We start from the raw sequence: 24202 nt of genomic DNA on the forward strand, positions 1-24202 counted from the left end.
ATACAGATCTAAAATGAACAGCAATTACAGTGTGACAAAGTCAAGCCAAACGTTACAAGGAGCAGCCTTCCCATCCTATTGGACCAAGCGGGCATCGTGTTTTATCTCAGTGGGACCTAATCTGTCATTTTTTACATCTCACCACTTTCATAAAAGAACCTGGGCCCCACCATAATAGAAATACGCACCCGCCCTTTTTTTCTAAGGAGGACATTTCTGTGGTTATAGCTTTTCCGTTACTCTATTTAGCATTTACAGTAAGTTTCAAAAACCTGAAAGTTTTCACCACCACCACTGCTCTCAGCAGCAACAGGCACAACTATACAAGTGACAGGGAAAAAGTGGAGAAACTGCTGGATCAGCAAAGAGTTAACTGCAGTTTGGCGAAGATTCAGCCATGATAACCATGCTGGAAAATACTTGGAGAGTGTAATCATCGGCAGGAGGGAGAGCCATTGTTTGGGGTCAAACAAGGGATAACATTTGCAGTAACAGAGTGGGATAGGAGAAGATGGTTTCAAAGGCAGACGTGACTGTTCGGAAAGTCAGCTTGGAGAGAAGACTTGCATCAGTTCTTTAATTGCCTCCCTTCATCCCATGAAATGGCATTTTTGCTCCTGATTTTAGAAGGTGGTAGAGATGCAGGGTTGAGTATTAAAACTGGAGAACTGGGGAGGCTCATGGGATTCACTCATGGACCTCCCTCCTGGAGTTTAAGCATTGGCTTTGTTGGAGAGTTGATTTGGGGCCAGGGGACATATCTGGGATTTGGAGAGCAGCTCCTGGTGGCTCTCACACAAAAGCTGCTCTGGGATTCACTAAAAAAATAAATAAATAAATGCCATTGTGGCAGGAGAGTAAAGCCTCCTTCAAGCTGAGCTCAGCTGCTGGGGACTCCATGGACTTGTCCATATCATTTCTTGGCCACAGTAAAGAGGCTGTTTGCCACTGGCCTCTTCTGAAATATTTTTCCAATTCCCAGTCAAACCTATAACCTTGATATTCCCTGAAGGACTTTCCTCCAAGTACTAAACATACTTCCAGACCAGTGTTTCACAACCGTGGCAACTTGAAGATGTGTAGACTTCAAGTCCCAGAATTCCCCAGCCAGCATGGCTTGCTGGGGAATTCTGGGAGTTGAAGTTCACACATCTTCAGATTGCCAAGGTTGAAAAACTCTGTGCTAGAGGCTGAAGCTGTTCAGCATGCCAGCTTGTTTAATTTTTCTTTTGTAAAGCTGTATTAATTTTCAAGATATAATTAAAACACAAAATACAGAATATAGAACAGATAGAATACAAGTCTAAAAAAGAAACGAGAGAAACTAAAACAGTGCAAGAACAGACAGAAAAACATGAAGACAGGTGACTTCCAACCTTCTCCAACAGATAAAAAAGTACATAAAGGTTCATCTCTTGCTATTAATTAAACATTTAGCAACATTATTTCTCTAAAATCAAACCTTTAATCATCAAAACCCAAAATCAGAACTACATTTGTTTAATTTTTCAAAGTTGTAAGACTCTTCCAAATATTAGGTGAGCAAGGAGGGGGCAGTTGCCAAGGGATCGAGTTCTGCATTCCTCACCTGCAGGCCCCTTTCCCTGTTAAGATGCATCACCTGAACTCTAGTACCTGATTCGACTTCCTCTGTGTGCTTCTGCAGAATCATCTGCTGCTGATTCTTTTTTGCCTGGAGCACAACCTGGAATTCATGGCACGCAAAGGGTCAGAGGTCCTCTTAGCTTGCCCTAAGCTACCTTGCGTCAGCCTCCAGTTTCTCCTGAGCTTCTTATGCCTGGAGTTCACCTGGCCAAGGCAGGCAGAGCTGCATCGGCTCAGGCAGAAGTCTTGGCACGCCTGATCCTGTTAGAGGAACCGGAGGAGGAGCCAGGTGGGTGTCTCTCCCAGGTGGATCACGTGCACAACAGAGACAGGCCGTCTGTTGAGGTATTATTATTCAGCAGTAGAAGATCCTTAAGTGCTGCCACAGGAATCACAACTGGAAGGAAGGAACCACGTCACTGCAACGCAACACAAATCTTGCGCTGCTGTTTATTGCCCTGTTAGGAGAATAATCACCTGGATAATGTCCTGTTTTCAAAGATCCTCTCCAATCCGGGGCACACCTGTAACCCTATGACTCCATTAAGCAATCCTGAAGGGTCTATTCTGTTGTATTCTTTTCATGAATAATAAACTTGTACAAGTTTTAAAAACTAAGAAGGTTACAGTAAAAAAGAATAACATAGCAAGGGTGGGGGAATAATTCTGTTTGACTGTCTTAATCATTGATGATTCAAAAGGGGGCTCACTTTTATGGGAATTGGTCCTTATGGATCATATCCGAGAATCTTAGGGTTTTTTCTTTGTTGTTTTGGGTGTTCTTGCCAACAAAAATCAAGCCAAAGAGCTGGACTGATCACTAGAGCATCTCAGAGCATTCATCCCCAGACAATGACTCAGCCTAAGAGATGAGATCCAGAATCTATATACTACTAAAATTCTCATTGTCTGTTTGATACTTTGTAACCTTCAACTGGGTGAAACGGTGCATTGTAGGGCAACAATTTTTGAACCAAGGTACCTCAAATGGGCTAACTTATAGAATGCATCCAAAATCTGGGACTCGTGACTCCCATGGAATTAAAATTTGGCAAAATTTATGTAATATTATATGACACAAAAATTATCCTAAAGCATTTCTTGTGGTCAACTCCTGATGTATGTATGTATGTAGTTCAACACTGGCTACTTGCAAGGCAGATACATCTCTCCCTGAATTTTTAAGAACTTTTCCAGTATGTCAGAAGCTCTGCCATTGTGGAAGGCATTGAGGAATCTGGTGAGGAAATATCTCTGAAACAATGACCCAACGGGTCACGGGTTGTCTAGTAAAGGAGAAAAGTAGACTTTCTTCAGAAAGCGAGAGGAGAGGGACAGCAGCTCTGCAGCTGGAGATGTCCTTACAGAACCTCCTTCTGTCCAGCTCTGTCAGACCCTGCAGAATCTCTCTTTGCAAGGATTCCATTTCCACTTGGCATCCCAGAGGAGGTCTTGAACCCCTTCCAAATGGACTTTGCCAGCCAGCGAGAGTCACAGCAAGCTACAAGAAGAGGGTCTCTTTGGAAGTTTCTCTCTTTATTGCATAATGGACACTAGTCAATCAATGGGGTCCATTCTCCATCTTCTGGGCTCAATAAAGTGAGTACCAGTTAGTACAGCATGCATGCCGCCAATTGGCAAGGAAACCTGGCCCAAGAATGACAGCAATGTACTGTAATCTAAATTTAGGAGCAGCATTAATACACGCTCACAAATAAACAAAAGGAAATCCCTGGGGAGCAAGACAGAGCCTGGCACACACTTCTCAACAGTGGGCAGCCTGAGCAGCTGCCATGCCAAGAAGTCCATAAACAGACATTAGGTCAACCAATGATTACAAGCCATGCTGTGCACCAGCTCCTTTCCAAGAATTACAAGGTGCCAAGAATTTGGCATGCCATCTACACACTGTCTGGTCACTGGTTTCTCACCTCCAGGAGCTTGAATCATCAAAAAGAAAGGCAAACACAGAAACTGCACTTTTGAGCTGATTCAAAATACATCACCTTACTCACCTTGGCATCTGGAAATGTGGGAGAGTACCTATCTCTAGAGCCAGTTTGGTGTAGTGGTTAAGGCACCAGGCTAGAAACAGGGAGACCGTGAGACCAGCTGGGGGACCTTGGGCCAGTCACTCTCTCTCAGCCCTGGGAGGAAGGCAGTGGCAAACCACTTCTGAAACCTTGCCAAGAAAACTGCAGGGACTTGGCCAGGTAGTCACCAAGAGTCAACACTGACCCGAAGGCCTGTGCGCACACACACATCATCCAGAGCCAGCATGCCCAAGTAAGCATTCTGGAGTGATCTGGAGTCTCCCATGTTGGCAAAGTTTTCCCAGTACCTCCAAACTATAGCATTCTCTTGGGAAAGCATGGGACAGATGTGTTCAAACTTTCACTTTGGGTGGAAATGCTCCATCATTTTTGGGATAAGATTACCATTTACTTCCAAGAATTTCCCTCCATGTAGAAACAGCAAAGCATGGGATTAAGTCAAGAGTGTTATTTCTTCAGCATTTCAGCCTGATGACTCTGGATTCCTGCATAAATAACTGTAACTCTTAAGCAACCAGATACAGCAGGTACATTGCACAGAACTGGGAATCTCCCGAGCAGCCAACACAAAACAGTGATGCACCGATAAAGCTACAACTGTTTATAAACTCAGTGAGTATATCCAGTAAGGTATCCTTCCCCGCCCCCTATATATATATAGTGAGGATTCTTTACTACAGTTCCCATTTATTTACTCAGCTTGTTAGCTGAAGGTCCCTCAAACTCCTGATTGAATTCTAAGCAAATGTAGATGCTGGTTTACTAATTATGTATTTATTTAGAGATACACTGTCTCACAAACACTGCATAACATATAGTCAGATATTAGATAGCAAGCTGCTTCCTGTTTTAATTTTAACTCTTGCTGTCTCAAAAACATATTCATGATGCGCCAGGAATGAATGAGTCAGGTTCCTCCCCCACCGCCTTGATCTTGTAATATCCTCTGTTTTGCTCTCATCGCCTGGATTTCATTTCAAAATACCACAATTCCATGGAAGAAAGGTATTAATTTCAGTTTGTTTGGAAAGCCTTATTCATGCCTGATGAGGACATGCCAAACCATCGGTGGGAAATTTTAAAGCCCATTAAAAAAAAGAGGCAGAGAAACCAAAGCTTTGTTTGGAGTGGAAGAAAATCATTGGGAATTAAAAGTCACATTTCCACACAGGAAAAATAAAGCCATGGATAGAATTACCCTTCAGCACTTAGCAAGCACCTCAAGATTCCCAAAACAGGTGGTCCTCAACTTACAACCATTCACTTAGTGAGCATTCAACGTTACGATGGTGCTGAAAGTGACTTGCGCCCAGTCCTTGCACTTACAACCATCACAGCATCCCTGCAGTCATGTGATCAAAATTCAGGCACTTGGCAACTGGCTCACACTTATGACAGTTGCAGCCTTCTGGGTTCATGTGATTGCCATTTGAAACCTTCCCAGCTGGCTTCCAATAAGCAAACTCAATGGGGGAAGCCAGATTCGCTTAACGATCATGGCAAAAAAGGTCGTAAAATTGGTTGTGACTCACTTAACAACTGCTTTACTTAGCAACAGAAGTTCCAGTCCCAATTGTGGTCGTAAGTCAAGGATTACCTGTATGTTGAGATATTCTGTATTTTAATTATTTCTCAATGTGCATCTGTATGAATTTGCATCTGCACATTTCATGCTAACTAGGACCTCTTTTCTTGGTGTGATCTATTTTGTCTTTTGGTGGGAGAGGAAGGTGGCATAAAAATGGTTTTTTTAATGCTGCTTTAACCACCATCACCACCCCATTTTTAAAAAAAACTAATGACGAAACAAAGTACTGGGCCAGAGAAACAAGGATGTGGACAGCTGCCCAGGAGAAAAAGGAAAGAGATTCAGATGGAGTCTGAGGACTGCTAATAAAACTCGATAGTCCAAAAGGTCACGATGTCTTCTAACTCTGTTGCTGGGAACAGAGAGAGACCTGGTGAATTTCATAAACACCCTTCAGTCTTGGAATGTACAGCATCCAGGATAAGAGCCTCATGTCCAAACAAATCTAAGTTTAACCAGAACCCCACAAGGCCAAAGTGGCCTTTTGTTTCCAGTTCCTGAATTGGAAATGCCATTAAGTCATTCTGCAAAGGCGCCCATCCAAAGGCGGGATCCAAGATAGGTCAACGTCCCTCAACTTTGGTTTCTTCACCTACTGTTCATCTTTACAATTGGGGCAAAATGGCCTACATTATAGGACTATTGTGTGGATCAAACTATTAGAAAGCACTGCCTACATTAGAAGTACAGATGACCCATATGCACCATACAGTGGCCACATCAAATTGATCCCAATATTGTAGAGGTCTTGTTCATATGACGTGCTTAAAGAGGGCCAAAGTGGGGAGGAGAGCATCATACAAACATCCTGACCCAGTCAAAGGCAGGGATAGAGGGGGGAGTTTTAACCCCAATAGTCCCAGTTTTTGAGTGAAGCTTAACTCTCCCCAGTCAGCCATGCCATGTAAACAAGGTTGACGTGGTTACTGGAGCACTAACTTTGTCTGCCAAAACAGAGACAAGGTCCTAGAGCAACCCTGCAACAACCAGAGCTGCTCTAGGAATTCCATCTCTATGCTCTTATGATGTCTCATACCCATCCCGAGGTCACACTAGAAAGTGGCATGGATGGCCAAGTCCTCACAGTGCCCACCCCAACTGTGCCATTTTATGGGGGTTTTTTTCCTGCTAGGAGGGGGAGAAGAAACTGAGAGCTTCTCAGCCTTTTTTGAAGCATCTGAGGAATGTGAAAATAGCTGCCTCCTGCCTGAATGGGTCAACATAGACTGTATGCTGAGGAAGGGACAATTATTAGGGTGGCATCTGACTTGGTCAGTCCTGTGCAGGCACGGTCCCTGAGAACCAGCATTTTGGTTTATGTCACTCATACAGTGGCCTCCTTGTGCAGTCAGTATTAATTCAGACAAGCAGGGAAAATTGGGGTTTTGGGGGGAAGGGATTGCAAGAAACTTCTAGGTTGTGGGGAATATTTTCCCTGTTTATTTTTCTTTTCCCCTAGAAACTGGCACTGCTCCCCAGGGAGCCAAGAAAAGGTTCAGGTCATTATAAGAGCAAATGACTGCATGTCAATTACAGAATGGAAATGTTTCCTGAAGAGCTTTTTTCAAGCTCATTCCAACTTTTATCTAAACATCTTGTTGGCATTCTCTGGTTGATCATCAAGGAAGGTTCTCATTTTTCAGCTCATGGAAGAAAAAGAAAAAGCTACATCTAGTACTTGGACAAATTTTTGCAGACAGCATTGAAAATGGGAAGAAAAGGAGATTCAGTTGCAGCCAACAATCACTGGAAGGTCTAAGCATACAAAGGGAAAACCAAGATGTCATACAAATTTCCCTTGTTCTCTGTTTGGCAGAGCCTTGACTGGGCATTTAAAAAATAAAAAGAGAGCAACAGTTCCCAGGATAAATGTGTGGACAGCTCTGATGCATATCCTTCAGACAATATTAATTTGGAGCAAAAGCTGGTTTATTTTACATCCAACTTCCTGACACCGCCAAAAATTGGCTGGTGAAGTGGCTTAAATCACAAAGCAATTTAGCACTTGCTAGCATGAACATTTAAGTCAAAAACAGCTCAGCTTCACTTTGTCCTTCAATTTCCCCCAAAAGTTTTCTTCCCTTGCACAAGAAGCCTCCTGAAGGTCTACTTCATGAGCTCTAGGTAGGCCTTGGGGCTTAATTTATTGGCGCAGAAGTACAGAGAAGGGATTCTCATGGTGGTAATTAAGTTTTTGCTTTTTCCCCAAATTGCACATCACTCTGCAGCTTCCCTGGCTGATCCTACTTAGACCTTTCCTGTTGGGTGGCTTAGCTTCTGCCCCAGATAAAACCATGTAAAGGCATTTCTGCAGCATTTCCTCTAGAGCTCTGGAGTAGTCGCTCCCATTGATGTGTGGGAGCTCCTCTCTCCCAATCATAGGGACCACCTCCTTTTCATCTGCAGCTAAGATGCCATGGTGCATTCCAACCATCTCTTATCTTCTCCAGCCGTTCCTCTCATGCTCCAGAAGTTTATTTGTGAATATTAGGGAAGAAATGGAGATGCATGCAGTGTTTAAAGAGATCATTAAGTCAGCTTAATCTTTTTGACATGCTTTTTTAAATGCTGTGAAAAGACAAAGAGGTAAGGGAAGAACATAGAAAACAACAGGGCACCAGCCAGGTGCATGTTTTAGCACATCCCCAATGGCCACCTGGAGGGTACACGGGCTGGTTCAGGGAGGCCAAAGTGAGAAGAACAGCACAAAAAAGTCACAATTGGATTAAAGCCAGAAGCTGTGTGGAAGAGGCTTTCCTAACCTCCAAAAGCCCCATGGAATGTGCTTCTTGATGATCTCCCTTTGGAATTTAATTGAAGTTTTGGAAGCTAGGGAGGTTGCCAAACACTTGCAATGAAGACAAGATGCTCACAAACTCCCCTCTTGCACTTCACCACTAAGGTGAACACCAAACCACTGGAGTTTAATGGAAATGTTTCCTCCTTCACTCAACACCACCCCCATCCCAAATATTCAAAAGCAATTTCTTTCCTGTCAAAACTGAAGGAGAAATGTTTGAAGAACAGCAGACGACCTTATTGGCAGATCCATAACCCTACCAATGCTCACTCAGAAGTTCCTTGGAATCAGGTGAGACTTACAGTCTAATGGATCATGATCTCCTTCAGCTTTAACTAGACAATGATTTTGGTGGGATCTTTGATGCTTACTGGCACGTGTAACCAAAGAAAGCCACAGACCTTCCAGCTTTCATTCCTCTTCTTTTAGGGCCGATGCAGATTCAGAAAACACAGAAGCAACAACAAAAGCATGCAGTGCAGCTCTCCTGGGACCCGAAAGCACATGAGGACTCACCTGGTTTATTAAAAGGGGAATCAAGAGCCCGGGTTTTATGTTGGTAAGATAGAGTGTTTCATTCTGAAACAAACTCTTCAGATTATCCCCAAATCTTTCCCTAGACTCAGTTTTGAAACAGCACAGTGAATACGAGCGTTCATGAAAGACAGAAATGAACACGTGCCCCACCTCCTGCTTCAAATCAAATCAAATCAAATCCTTTATTATGACTATAAGGCCAGCAGGAAAAAATAAATAAGAAAAAATGGAGACGTGTAAAAGAAGGAAAATCAATACAGATTTCCCAGCCCTAAGGAGAGCTGCATAATACATACAGAAATGCAAAATTGGGCAACCCCAAAGGATCTGTCTGGACAATGAGAAAAGGCAAAGTCATGCTCTCTGCCAGGAAATTCTCTCCTGGTACATAATGCTAGTATGGGCACCATTCGTAGTACATGGAGAGCTGCCCAGAGTTGCTCTGGAGTCCAGCAGGGCCAAAATAAAATTAAATAAATGTTCACTCAGAATGCCAAATGTCTGCTATGCTCCCCAGAAATTGTGCACTCTAAAATCAGCAGGAACAAATAGAATAAGAAAAAATAAGAAAAAACAGAGATGTGCAAGCCACTGTATATAAACAGAGCAAACCCCACCCCTTTTTTGCACTGAAGATGTTGCCTAGTCTGGCAATGAAACGTCTGCAAGAAAACAACTCTAAAATCAGCTAAAGCAAAGAATCTCTGTAGAAAGTTTCCCCTCCTCTTCAAACTGCCCCCTCCCCCTTGAAACACTGGCCGATAAAGAATGTTAAATTTAGATGGGGGATAGATCATTTTAAAATGCTTGTAAAGAGAGTTCACCCGGCCTCCTGAATATTCAATCAACCGCATGCACAGAATCCCATTTTCCATTCCAAACTTGAGAAAGTGGGGCAGGGGAATGGAGAGAAGGATGATTAATTCATGATACAGCCAAGCATTACAAACCTGATAAATCTGCGTTCCAAACCACATACAAATCTAAATCACATGATGACTTAGGGGTAAGCAACCTGCTTTTTCAATGTTATTTACTGATGTGTAATTCCTGAAGTACCCAGAAACTGGGCAGTCAAATAACAGTGAAAGCTTTCTTTTCATTTCTATCAGAAAAAAAAAGGGGGGGGGAGGGTGTAAGCCATTGGATCGGTTTAACACAACTGACTAATTAAATAAAAATACACAAATCCTAGAAAATCCCAGGTCACCTGAAATCTTGCAATAATCTTGGTTGCTATGGCATTTGGTGGCAGAACTTCTCCCAGACATGGGTCCTTTATCTGAAATAAGTTTGTCTGCCCCTACACATGTGGATTAAGGGCACCTCTCAATGCCAAATATTGAGGGTCTGGACATTAGAAAGTTTTATTCTAAATATTGAATAATTATAAAAGAGTGTGAACTAGATTTATCTGTTTTTTTTCCTTAGCTCAAGCTTTTAATCTTTGCAGAACTCCTATCCTGCGCAGGCCTTGCAATCTGAAGAAGATGGGCACTGTAATCCAAACATGCCCAAAGGGACCCCAGTTCACATGAGACTAACTTAAATTCTTACCAGGAGCAGCTCACCCTCCTGGTTAGAAACGGCAAAGATGCAGCCTTCCTCTTTATTCCATGGAGCAGTGTTTTTCAACCTTGGTTACTGGAAGATGTGTGGACTTCAACTCCCAGAATTCCCCAGCCAGCTATGCAACAGCAGGTACTGAAACTCAACCACAACCATGGCTGTTTCCAAGATCAGAAGGCAGAGGCAACCCAGTTCTTCCACCAGCCTCCAGCTCTTGCATCAACTCAATGCACATAATTTAAAAATAAACTTTTGCAGCAAGAAAGCTGCAAGCCCAAGTAAAGATACTGCCACAGTTTCCAACATACCGGATGTTTAGCATTCAATTATTGCTAGAATGAAAAAGGAGAAGGGGAAATGCCACAGAGACTGTTTATCGAAGATGCCAAAACAGATGTTTCAAATTAAATCAAACATTAAGTGCCGGAGCACATTTATTGATTACATTTATATTCTACTTTTCAGGAGCTCCAGGGGAGGGAGCAGTCCACGATGTTTCCTTATTTTACTCTGCCAAACAAACTTTAACAGTAGGCTAAGATGAAAAATAGCAACTGCTTGAGGTCAACCGGTTGAGGGGTAAACAGTGCTGAGCTCCCTAATCCCATGTGCATTTGGATTAAAAAAAAACAGAGCTAATTCTCATGTATTTTTCCCCCAGCAATTCTCAGTTGGGTTGAAGAAAGGGAGTTTATTGATGAAATTTTCTTCAAAGGAGAAGATAAATGCTGACATTCTCATGGGTGCAGTGCAATATAGTTTTGCATATATTAAGTGTCCAAGAGATGTTCATAAATGCCTTGCCTTTCATTACACATCCCTTTCTCAAGCTGTCTGCAGCCTGCCTGGCTTCCTAGCCTGCCATTACACTCCAGAGCAGGACATGCCAAGGGAACTCCTCCCATGAGGCTTTTTCAGATTGGGAAGTGGAAGCAGCCAGGGAGGCTGTAGAGTGGCAGATGCATCCTAGGGCAGACCCACGCTTCCAGTTCACCCCAAAGGCAGCACCAGCACCCACCATTTTTGGAGGGCAAATGTGCACAACGTTACCCCTAATCCACCCTCAACTTCTGCCTGCATTTTCTAGCTCTACATCAAAGTGGGTGTTTCCTGTGTTGCTCCAGCTAAAGCCATGGTCTCTGGTTTGCCTGCTGCAGTTCAATCCTTTATAAGCAAACCCCTCCACTCCAGTTGGTGAGTGTGCCTGTAATGGGAACACCCCCACTCCTCCAGTTGCTGCCCTCCACTGCCTCCTTCCAATATCACTGATGGGACAATGCAATTTGGAAAAAAAATTTGTTTTAACCAAGTAAAAATGACAAGAATCCTGCCACTTTCCTTTCTAGCCCATATGAAGGGAAAATGGTAAAACTGTGGTGTCTGTTTCTCTCCTCGAGATGAGGACGGATTGGACCAAATAAATTATAGGATTGCCTTTAGCACAGTACAAGCTACAGCTGGAAATAACTCAAGGGGCAATTCATCCCTCATCCATGCAGCTATCAGGAGTCGACATTAACTCATTGGAAACTGGCTGATTATGACCATACTTGCACCCACCAACCACATAATTATGCCCTGGTAACCCTTACTTTCTCCCTTGTCCCAGGGATGTGGCCTTTTCTCACCCGCAACCCATTAGTGAAACCGCCTTAAGCTGTACCAGTGTTACAACAGTATTTTGCCCCCTATTCCATCATCATCCAATGGTATCCTCAAGGTGCATAAACTCGGCTAGCCTCTGTCATCACCCATGACCTTGGGGAGAGTTCAGATGACTTCAGGATTGGGAACAGAGGCAACTGGGGTAGAAGAAGAATCATAAATGAGGATTAGCAAATGTCATGCTGGTACCATCTTCAGCAGACTTGATGAGTGCGACAGCCATGTAGCCCTTAGCCATTTCAGAAAAGTCAAAGACAGAGGAAGAAAAGTAATGCAGAAATACCGGAATTCTTGGGGCCTTTTGTGAAGGACCAGAAACGCATTGGACTATGCAGTAAGCATTTCTCAAGGATCTGAGGATCACCCCTCCATCTGTGGGTTTTTTGCACTCAACCCCTCACACTTAGTTCAATTTCAGAGAGGGGCAATGTGTCTGGACAACATAATTGGAAAAGTCGGGAAAAAGTTAAATTCGGGCGACAATCTATCCCCGACTTAAAGAACTTGTGACTGGATAATCACGTTACCCAACACAATGATTTCTTTAACTACAGGTGGCTGAACAAACCATCAATAGGCTACAAAACCATAGTTAACACAGCAGCAAAACAAAATACATCTCAATTTAGCATGAGGTGTAAATCTTGCAAGACAGATGAATCACACACCTTTCAAAGGTTTCCTGGTTTGGCCCAGGCAGGTGGGGGTTTCCTAACACACAGTTTCTATAAAGCTAAGTGTTAAGATGTCCTCTGGATATGTCGCAACTACAGCAACCCAAATTTTTAGCTAGCTGTCTTTTTCAGCAGACTAGCTGGAGCTGTGGAGTTTAAAATCTAATGCATTTAGAGGGTCTTACGGGAAGAAAAGCTGCTCTGGTATGCTTTACCATTCTGGGAAAAAAAAAAAACCCTGCAGAGCCCTCCCCTCTACAGTTCAGCTTCATCTTCTCAATGATTTTGCACACCTCAGAAAAGGGGAACCCAGCCTATGTCAATGCAGCCCTGATGGCTTGCAGCTGGACAGACCCCATGTGGGCTCTGCATCATGTGCAGACCAGGACTTCTGACTTGGATGTCTGAACTTCTTCCCTTACAGCTGGACATGGGATAAAAGACATTAAAGAGGTGGGTGGGTGATAAGGCAGCTAGAAAGTAAAAGGCAGCTAGAAATTCCTCGTAAGAAACTTGGTCGGACTTGTTCCTCCATAGAAAAGGCTGCCCCACGCTGAACTTAACCGGGGTTCTGGAATTAAGCCAATGTTCCGGGTTGGCACGACGCATTGAACCATAGACCAACCTATACGGGATGAAGTCACGCAAGCGCTAGGCTAAACTGGGGTTAGTTGTTTTATGGCTCGAGGAGGCGTGCGATACCCCCCTCCCTTTTTTTTTCTTTTTTAAAGTTTCCAGGAAAGTGGCAAAGCGCTTCGAACGCGGAATTACGGCAAGGTGGCCCACAGGGCTGCCCACCTGCAAATACCGGCCCCGCTGAACAAAGGGGAGGTGGCGTCCTTCCGGGTAAACAGGCTGGGGAATAAACCCCGCCGCGGGTCAGGTGCGCGCCGTCCGCCGCGCCAAGCCAGGAGAGCGCCGCGTCCGCTTCCCGGAGCTAAGGGAAGCTTTTGCAAACAAGAGAAAGCGAACTTTCTCCCCACCCTCGCCCGGGGCTCGTCCTCGGAGCCAGCAGCCCCCCCTCCTCCTCGCGTCGCCCCCACTCACCTCTTCCAGCGCCCCCACCGCGCCCCGGCACTTCTGCATCTTGGCGGCGAAGCCGGACGCCAGCGGCGAGCTGAGGTCCTCCGAAGTCACGGCCACGAACTCCGAGACGCTGAGCTGTTCGGGCATGTTGGACGGCCGCCTCGCCTCGGCGATCGGAGGAGCTTCTGCGCCCGGAGGAAAGAGGGGGGGAAGTCACCCAACGCCGGGGAGGGGGCGAAGCCGCGAGAGCATAAAGAAGTCGGTGGGGTTGTTAGCCGCCGGCGGGGGGGGGTCTTCCTTGGAGCGAGGAAGGTGGCAAAAGAGCGACACGGAGCCCCCGGTTTTGTTCGGCGAGTTGCGTCTCCCCCCCCGGGTCAGCTTCGTCTCACATCCCGCGCTTCGGCTGCTCTCCGGTGCGCGCTGCACTCGAGGCGGCTTGCTCGCGCTTGGAAGTTGCTCCCCTCCCTCCGCGCCTGCCCGCCGCCCCCCCGCCCGCTCGGAAGACTTTCATCGCAGTCACGTGGGCATATTGTTACGCCGCCGCGGGAGCCGCCGAGCGCAGCCTTTTGGACCCCCGCCCGTTAAAGGCGAAGCGCTTCCAGTTCCCGTGTCCCTTGCTCTGCCCCCCACGCGCCCCCCCTCGGAGTGGACCGTCTCTCCAGACAGCGGCCAGGGAATTTCCAGCTGTGTTTTGTTTGCAACGTGTACATCCACTTCGAAATGCATCTCCCGGTGGGAAAAGCTGGGGATTGGAAGGGAAAGCTTCGAGGCTTTCACTTTCTCGGAGCAAATCTGGCGGCGGGGGGGGAGGGTGTGCTGGGAGGGGGGGCCAGAGTAACCCACCCACCAGCGGGTGAGCGGGGTCGCTGTTGGTGTCTTTGGGATATCCCTTTCTCGCTTTTCGAGCCGCGGAGTTTGGTTCGCCGTTCTTGCCTGCGTGCAGAAAGTTTCCTTGAAGGGCCTCGGGAAACTCTACTACCCGACCGATCTTTTGCAAGTAGTTCCAAGGTCATTTCCGCACCCGCATCGACACAACGAGGATTGGATGCCTCGCGGAGAGAAGCCTGATTAATCAGTCGCAGTGAAAACAACTGAAAGTCTGGGGGCACCTGATGAGCGAATAAAAGTATTGCGGCATCCATGTACAGGGATTGCAGCCTTTTGCATCAGACGGGCTGTCGCTGCAGAATTGAAGGCGATTTCTGGAAGATGCTGCTTGGAACAAGATGCAGAGCAATCCAGTTCTTGTTTATGCATGTGTAAATCCTAGGGAGTTCAGTGAGTTTACCCCCACATACTTATATGTGGGTTGTCACAATAGCTGAGGCCTGTCATTCAGAAGTAGAACTCACTGATTTGGGGATCACTTTAATGTCTAATGCAGCCTCTCTCAACTTTTTGACCCTGGAGGAATCCTTGAAATATTTTCCAGGGCTCAGGGAACCCCTGCACATTCAGGATCAAATATAGGCCAGAAGTTACAACACTATCATACTTGTTTCATGGGCAGGCCTGTAGATATGCATTAACAGTGTTCTTAAACTAAACATAAAGAATCATAGAACATTCTGGTTGGAAAAGACTGTAGAGACCATCTGGCCCTAACCCCCAGCCAGGGCAGGAATCCACAATAGCATCCTTGACAGATGGCCATCTACCTTCTGCTCATCTCCAGCAGAGACGACCACCTTCTGTTCCCTTGTTGGATGGCTTTTACTATTAGGAGACTTTCCTGAAGTCCAACCAAGAGTTGGTGGAGGATTGGTTGTATGTTCAAGGAGAAATGTTGATAGCTTGCAGAGAGTCCCTGCAGGAAGGGGCTAGAGACCAACAGTAGTAGACTGTTTTGTTGTTTTATTTGTTTAGTCGCTTCCGACTCTTCGTGACTTCATGGACCAGCCCACGCCAGAGCTTCCTGTCGGTTGTCAACACCCCCAGCTCCCCCAGGGACGAGTCCATCACCTCTAGAATGTCATCCATCCATCTTGCCCTTGGTCGGCCCCTCTTCCTTTTGCCCTCCACTCTCCCTAGCATCAGCATCTTCTCCAGGGTGTCCTGTCTTCTCATTATGCGGCCAAAGTATTTCAGTTTTGCCTTCAATATCATTCCTTCAAGTGAGCAGTCTGGCTTTATTTCCTGGAGGATGGACTGGTTTGATCTTCTCGCAGTCCAAGGCACTCTCAGAATTTTCCTGCAACACCACAGGTAGACTGTACCCAGCAGTAAGCCTCACAGACCATAGCAGCTGCATTTGTACAACATCTAAGGTAACTTGGTTGGCTAAGTTTGCAAAATACATTGAACCAGAGCCAATGGGGGAAGGAGGGGGGGAATGCTATGATTGCTGTTTGACCTGGGCCTCAGACTCAAAGGCAGCATCAACTGGAGGCACTTGGGTGGTATTTTTAAAAATTAAAAAAAATATTCAGATCATGTCTTACTCAAAAGCTGAACATGTGCCAAGCCTGACTTTCTTCCCCCCACTCCATCCCCCCTCCATCCCCCAGGTCTGCTCTGACTATAATTTAAACAGACTGGCTGCACTCAAGAGACTGAATTGCAAACTAGCCCACCAACTTTTAGCCTTGTGGTTATGCAATCCCAGCCAGTGGCATTTACTTCTGAGCAAACAAACATATGGGGTAAGGTAATCCTAGTATAAGCACTGGGTATCTATCATGAAGATATTTCCCAGCCTCAATCCAATCCCTAGCAAGTGTGCAAGGAAATAAATCACTTGGTGAATAGGTGGCCATATATACCAATCAACTCAACCAAGCCAAGGGACTTCAAATAGAATTCATCAAATCAAGTGCATAGGGATTCTGTCTTTAAGGTCTGCAAAGTTTTTGAAAATTAGATAAGGTCCGGTCTTCCACCAAAGGCAAACTGAGTGTCAGAGGCCTAAAAGGATTTTGCTCTTTAAGAACTGCATGAATAAGGAAATTGTGGCTGATTTTGGCCCTGCAATAGTGGGGTTGTTAAAATGTATCTGGTTAAGTGCTTTATTTATGAAACACAATCATACTGGCATTATTTCCCAAACTTAACAAAATGTCCTGCACTCTGCAGGACTGGCATCTAATTTTTTTTTAAATACATTCATGTTTCCCTTCCAGTGATCAGTGGGGCTCGGGGGGACCAAGGGCTACCATACCCAGTTTGGCAGGCAGGGTCCTATAGTACCAAAAGGAGTAGGTGGAGTGGGAAAATTGGCATTTAAGTGAGAATTAAACATAATTAACATTATTACTCTCCAGATAACGTTATTGCTGTTGTTAAAATTATTATCAAACTTACTTATTCCATCTTGCTCCCTTCCTGTCATGTTAATCTTTACAGCTTAGGAACAACTTAAGCTGGGTTCCAAGTTTTTAAGGACCCACCAGCAATACTGGAACCAGGGATTGTGTGCCTCTAGGAGGCAACGTTTGGTCTTGTCCTCTCTCCTTGCAATAACCCCCTACAATAGGTTGCCAGCTGTTTATGGGGGAAATGCCTGGCCTGACTTGTTTCTGTCAACAGTGGCTGCCAGTGTAGAAATCAGCAGGTGATAAGAGTTCAAGGTAAAAACATAAAGCAATACCACTGCATGATGTTTGCAAATCAAGCCATGGCTAATGGCATAAAGGTACATACTTCTTCAAGTTGAGCTCCTCCTGATGACACCAAGGACACACCCAGGCAGTCTGTTTGACAACGATAAGGAAGCAGTTTGCTGTTCCCTTCTTCCTGGGTGTTATTTTGATTTCCCAGTTTACATTATAGCTTAGATCAGTGTTTCTCAACCTTGGCAACTTGAAGATGTGTGGACTTCAGCTCCCAGAATTCGCCAGCCAGCATGGCTGGCTGGGGAATTCTGGGAGTTGAAGTCCACACATCTTCAAGTTGCCAAGGTTGAGAAACCCTGGCCTAGATATGGACCCTGGCCTAGACCACCCTGGTTGTCTCCCACTTAAGCACTAACCATGCCACCTCTGTTGAGGTGGAGCTTAGATTTGTTGTTGTTATAGCTGATGAAAATCAGGACTTTCTCCCATCCCTCCTTCCACCCTCACAGCTGCTTTCAGGGAAAAAGAAACCCAGGAGATGCCAAACACATTCTTTTTTTAAACCCACATTATTTAATAGCTGAATTAATAAAGGGTTCGAGGTGAAGGGTGTCCTGCTCAAATCCATCCTGGGGCTTGGGGTTTGTCAAGAGGCACTGCGGTAAGAGGGAGGAAGCAGCTCAGCAGAGTTTTCTTATGCAAGCTCACCAGCCCGCAGTATTTTGGAAATTCCGGGATCTGTGCTTGCATGGGTGTTCCCTGCCGCAGCAAAAATAGGAGGAGGAAGGAGTATTAGCTATGTTGGCTGCTTTGAGTTATTTATAAAAATAATAAAGGCGGGATAGAAAATAAACAGATAAAATAAAATTTCCAAGGAATTCTGGGCTTAGAGCAATCCTGCAGAGATTCAGCATTTGGCCCACAGCCACCAGCTTAGGACTAGCATTGAAATGCAGACCACACGAGTGAAGTGGCCAGATGTTAAGAATTCCTTGCTTTTTCCTGCTGCCTAGTCTTGCTTGATGAAACTATCTCAATCTCTCTCTCTCTCTCTCTCTTTCTCCTGCATCTCTTTTGCCTTGTTTTGGTTAACCCTAACAAAAAGCATCACCCAGCGATGAATTTCCTCTATGGACCAAGAGTCACTCTTGACATTCCACTGTATCTGGCCAAAATTCCCGTCAACTCCTTTGCTCCGCTGTCCCTGTATCCAGCTCCCTGGGACCATTCCAGGAAAGGTTTCTGGATGGAGTGTTGTGACAAGTAGGGGCCGTCTCTGTCGATGTTGCGACTCTAAAGGTTTGGGCAGCAGCCCCCAGTCGCAGATAGCTTTGCGTGTCTGGGTCTCTCCTCGACTCCCCGGAGGTGCACTTTGGAGCAAAAGGAGCAGAAGAAAGTGAGAGGGTTGACAGAAAAGGAAACATCTGATTTCAGATCCATTGTCTGTTGCTTGTTTGCAGGAATGGAAATGACACCGTTGTTTCGCCCTTCCCCCCCCACTCACTCTTCTGAGATTTCCTGTCAGTTCATCCGTCTGTTGTTGTTGTCTCTCCTGTCCCTTGCAGGTCCTCCCCTTGTTTTGCAATGGGACGGTGACAGGGCACTGTTGCAATAGCATCAGTGAGCCAAGACTGGTTTGACATGGCTGCAGCTGAACATCAACACCTGCAACTGAAACAAAAAATCGCCTCCTTGCTTCGCTGTTTCTGTCCTCTGCTTTTTCATTCTGGCTTTGGGTCTACACGATTCCCTTCTTAGTTCCTCAGGGCAGGGACCCGGTCCCTTGTATCCCATAAAGCAGTGTTTCTCAACCTTGGCTGCTTGGAGATGCGTGGACTTCAACTCCCAGAATTCCCCAGCCAGCCATGCTGGCTGGGCAATTCTGGGAGTTGAAGTCCACACATCTTCAAATGGCCATGGTTGAGAAACACTGCCATAAAGAGCCATGGGGACCGATGGTTGATGCTCATACGTGGTTTTGGCAGCATGCATAAAACTTCCTCTTCTAGCTTTCTCTGTAACCATCCTGTGAAGTAGATGCCACAAATGTCCATGGCTCTATCCTATATATTTAGATGCATGTCCTACATCACTCAAAAATTGTTTTTGTTATTATAGCTAAAAGAAATGTCCAAATGACAGCTGTTGAGTAGAAAATAGCCAAAGGCTTAGTAATCCTCAGTTGTCCTTGTCTTTTTTTTTTTCTTTTGTATATTACAATTTTAGGGGTTCAGCTCCATGCCATACCCTGCTTTGGGGTTACTGCCATGTTGAAAAGAGTATATTAATTTCTAAATAAGTATACAAATATCTGTAGGCTTTTATGACAACCAAAGCTGAAGAAGCCTTTTAGGAGGGCCCATAGGGCCATCCAAAGAAAATCCCTTTCAGGAAATCTAATATAGCTTTGTAGGAGTTAAGTTCCACTTTTTCACCCAGAAACTCCGTGGGGTACACGCTTTTTTCCTTTCCATATCACAACAACCCTGCCAGGAAGGCCAGGTCCAATGGTACTCATTGATTCATTCTTCCACCCAGCTATTTTTCTCTCTAACAAGTCACATTCCAGATTAGTGCTGTTTTGTCTAGATTCAAATTTCACCTTCTTTTCTTCTTTCCTGCCAGACCATTACTCAGCTTTGCCAATCGTCAACGGGCTCGAGTTCCTTCCTTGGAACTGGCTGCTATGAAGCCATCTGGACACTGTCACCCCATTCCAAATTTTGGGAGGATCTCCGTAATTTCTCATAATTTCTCATTCCCAAGTCTGGCCTTAGGAAAAAGGCCTGTCGTGGGATTGAATCACAGCCAGAGTTTTCCTCATCTCTGCAGTCTGTGGTGGGTTGGGAAGAGAAAGAGCAGATCCCAAACCTTTTATCTTCTGGCATGGTTAACCAAGCATAACCCTCACTGTTTCTCCCCTTCGCTGCTGCTAGTTTCCAGTAAAGGCACTTCATTTAAAACTCACTAATTTTTTGCAGATGAGAGTTACCATTTGGAGAAACGAGGATGGGAGCCTAGATTCTGGGAAGGCAGCGAGGCAACCAAGAGGAATTTACAGTAATTATAGGACTACTTTCCTACCCATCTACTCCAAAATTCATTATATGATTCTACTATGACCAAAACCAGGGAAGTGTTGAATGGAGGGAGGGAGGGAGGGGGGGAGGAAGGGTCTCTAAGAGAGAGGATTTACTTCTCTGAATCCTGGGCTAAAAAAACCCCTAAATAAATGTAATCAAAACTAATAACTAACATTCTACAAATGGAATCAATTAAATCAGTGTAGTGTTTCTCAACTTTGCCAAACTTCAACTCCAAGAATTCCCTGGCAAGCATGCTCCCAGACATCAGAATTCTGGGAGTTGAATTCCGCCCATCTTAAAAGTCGCCAAGTTTGAAAAACACTGGATTAAATCAAGGGCTGGCCACAGAGGCTGGGACCACATTTCCCCATCTTTTGGAGGATAGAAAGGTTAAAATAACCTTTAAATAGTAGAAAACTAGGTAGTTGGTGCTTGGTGGCCCACAGGTTGCTCATCCCTGGATTTAAAGGAATAGTAGATGTTGTTGAAATGTGGGCAAAACCCAGGACAGTGCCAATCCTATAATTTGCTGCTATATCTTTTGTTTCTGAAACTGGTTACAGCAAACAATAACGCTGCTATCAGCACCATGAGTGACTTGACCAGTTTCCATCCCTCCTTTGCAAGAACGATCCTGGCTCACCCTGCGAGGGAGTTGTGATAAGGTTACAGCCAGCCAATGCACGCTGCCAAGCTTTCTGATCAACAAAAAGCGCAGTACAAGTGTTAAGGTTTATGGTGGTTTGATAGTTTCCATCACTTCCAAGCCCTTGACTCTTGAACACAGCCTGCAGGTGGCCTAAAGCTAGGGAAGTGCTGCGAAATCAAGGAAAGGAACTGCTGGCATGAAAAATGCAGACTAAAACAGGTACAGTCCTGTTTTCATCCGTGGTTTTTTGGGGGGTTCCCTACATGCTGCATTTTGGCCCAGATCATTGCTGAATTCTATTCAGTGTATTTTCCTAGTTGCCGCCGCCGCCTCCTTCTTGTCATTATAATTACTATTATATTTTTATTCCGCCTTTGCCAATCTAATGACAGGATTCTAGTTTTCCTTCTATTCTGCAGAAAGAAAAATAAGGGATTCAACAGGCTATGGGGAAGCATAAGAGATTGGAATCCTCCATATCCAACCCCATTAAGAAAGCCCATAAGGGTCCCATCAAAACTGCAATTTTTTAAAAAGCCATTTTCATATAGATGAATCTGTCCTGAAATGAGTCCTGAATTCCACATCCTGCACTAAGAAGTTGACATGTGGCAAAGCAAAGTGACCCCTCTCCAAGCACAGTATTGATCCACCAGAATGCTTTGGGACTCCGTGTTGGCCCTGTAGGCATTCTTAAGGAATTTAAATAATGATGGCTGAAGTCCTAGGTTTGTTTACCCACTGCCTAGGAAACAAAGCCAGGTGGGCTAGAAACATCTCAGGATTGCTTCTTGATAAATGGGTGCCTGTCAGTTTTTCACAGGTAACTCTTCCCATGGCATCCATTTTGTAAGAGCATCCACAACCATGCTTTCAGGAAGTTCAGATGTGGCCACTGTCTCATAAAGGAGAGCCAGCTGGTCTTTGGGTCAAGCAACTCAAGCCTAATAACCACCAAGATCAAGTAGAAGACACAGGCCACAACTCAAGATTAGTCTGCAAAGTTGGGGAATTTCAACTTGGGTTTCTCAGGTCAAAATCCAGCATTCTCCCCATTGCATTGGATGCTTCGGCAGGGGCGTGGGGTGGTTAAAATCCTAGAATCATCCATTGCAAAGGAGTGATGAAGGCCACTGAGTCTCAGTTCAGCGCTGGTGTCCAAAGTAAAGCACTCCTGACAAACATTTCATCCAGGCTTTGCTTGAACACATTCACTGAAAAGGAGTCCACAGCCTCTCCAGGTCTCTGGTTCCACTGCCAAACCAGAGATCCAAACCAAGTAAGTTTTTTTCTGACTTTCTATTGGAATTTGCCTTCCTGTAACTTAAATGTTATTCCTCCCACCCTCTGGGGTGATAGGAAACAGACTTTAACTCTCTATTTGTGAGATCCTTTCAGATAAACTCTGATCACATCTGCCTCCACCCTGCATCCCTTCTGCCTTCTTTTCTCCAACTTTAACACTCCCCAGTTTCTTCCTTCCCTCTTTAATTAAGTTTCTCTTCTTCTGATCATCCTGGCTGCCTGCCTTTGAATTGGTTCCAATTTTTCTGAATCATTCTTGAAGTGTGGTGCCCCAAATTGGACACCATACTCAAGGTGGGATCTGACCAGTATAAAATAAAATTTGGAAATTATGCCTCAAAATAATTTATTTATTTATTCATTCATTCATTCAATTTATATAGCCGCCCATCTCAAAACAATGACTCTGGGCAGCTAACAATAATAAAAACAAACAATTAAAATAATACAGAAAATTAAATATAAATACAGCTGAGAGATCTTAAAAGCCATTGTTGTTAGCACAGCCATGAAATGGGGCCCTTCACACACTCGGGGCCCCAGGCCCAGGCACAAAGCCAGGTCTTCAAGGCCTTCCAGAAAGCCAACAGGGTTGGGGCCATCCTAATCTCAGGAGGAAGGATATTCCAGGGGCAGGTGCCACGGCAGAAAAGGCACCCTGGTCCCCGCCAGCCAACATTCCTTGGCTGATGGGACCTGGAGCATGCCCATCCTGCTGGACCAAGTTGGACAGGTAGAAACAACTGGGAAAAGACGGTCCTTCTACTGATATAATCTCAAACTGTGTTTGCTGCAAAACCCCTTCTGCATTGCAATCTGCTAAGACTTCAACATTCAGTAGTGCAATTCAAAACTGACTTTGTAGCAGCCCTAAAATGCTTTGTCCCACACACTCTCTCCCGCCCTAATCACTTTTGCTAGTTTGACAGCCACATAATGGCAGGCCATATTAACATATCCCTAAGCTTTCCCAAAAGGATTCCATTTGGCAGGGAGACTATTACATTCAATCAACTTACTAGTTGCCTCAATTGTTGAAGCAACTCTAGTAAATTAACTAAAAATCAAGACTAGTAAGATCAATGGCTTTGCAATCCTCCATCTCCTTCATTCAAGTTAACAGTAGTGAGTAGGAAAGATACTCTATTTGAGCAAAATATGAATACAGAAGGCCATATTGCCCAAAGAGAGTCAAGATCAAACAGGGAAACCTATTTAAACACACCCCAAAGACAGCACTTCAGGGAAATCCTAGTATTTCCAGGAAAAATAGCAGGTGGAAATCCCTGCATTAGCTCACTGAAGATGAAATTATAGCAATCAAGGAGAGAAATGGGAAACAGAATAGAAAGAAAATGGAGCAGTATTTTGTTGCAGGAACCACTTATTTTCCTTAACTGGCAGCATTATATCTAAACACCAGTTTGCTTTTACGTTCTAGAGAAGGGTTTTCCCCCCCTATATTGTCCATTTAGCCATGTCCCTGGATGGATTCCCATGTTCTGCCAAACCACCATTTCATTTAGTTGGACATGTTTAAACCTAACCATTAGGTTGATAAACATTGATTTATGTATGCACTCAGCCAATTGTTTATTCAATGAACCATAATAATTAAGCAAACCCTAGCTTAGTGCAATATGTAGACTCAGTCCATCTCCTGGTCATTTTTCCAGATATCCTTAGCTCTGGAAATAGGTCTTCTATTTGAAGTTCCTGGTTTTTCCACATTACTTTCAATGCCGGACTAAAAACAACTTCTGCATTTTTCCCCTGTTCTTCCAGTTGATGGAAATTATTTTCCATACCCTTCCCTCCCTCGCAGGAGAACAGTTTGACAATGTCCTCATGGTTGCTGTACAGAATTCTGTACAAACTTCAGTTGCAAAAGGTGTGTGTGTGTGTGTGTGATGTATCCAAGTCTTCTCCACTGTGCCCATTATCATTTCTCCATGGGTGTCTGCTGCCTGTCCTGTTAAATCCCAAGGAAATTCCTATTGTGGATTCCACCCCCCCCCGATCAGGAAGTAACAGCAACAGCATCTTTCACCATCCCATATCAATCAAGTAAGCTCAGAGAAGCCAAGAAATTC

At 44.8% G+C, this 24202-nt stretch overlaps 1 protein-coding gene across 2 annotated transcripts in view; it reads right to left on the reverse strand.

The window, feature by feature from the left end:
• The window catches only part of ASAP3 (ArfGAP with SH3 domain, ankyrin repeat and PH domain 3), a 68630-nt gene extending 54648 nt beyond the window's left edge, over positions 1–13982 (reverse strand). For both annotated transcript variants that reach the window (XM_063311793.1, XM_063311791.1), the window contains exon 1: positions 13540–13982. In XM_063311793.1, coding sequence (XP_063167863.1) covers positions 13540–13665 — 126 coding nt within the window. In that variant the 5' untranslated portion in view covers positions 13666–13982. The remainder of the gene's footprint in view (positions 1–13539) is intronic.
• Between the last annotated feature and the right edge of the window lie 10220 nt (positions 13983–24202).

The sequence above is a fragment of the Candoia aspera genome, chromosome 10, assembly GCF_035149785.1.
Source record: "Candoia aspera isolate rCanAsp1 chromosome 10, rCanAsp1.hap2, whole genome shotgun sequence".
Lineage (NCBI taxonomy): Eukaryota > Metazoa > Chordata > Lepidosauria > Squamata > Boidae > Candoia > Candoia aspera.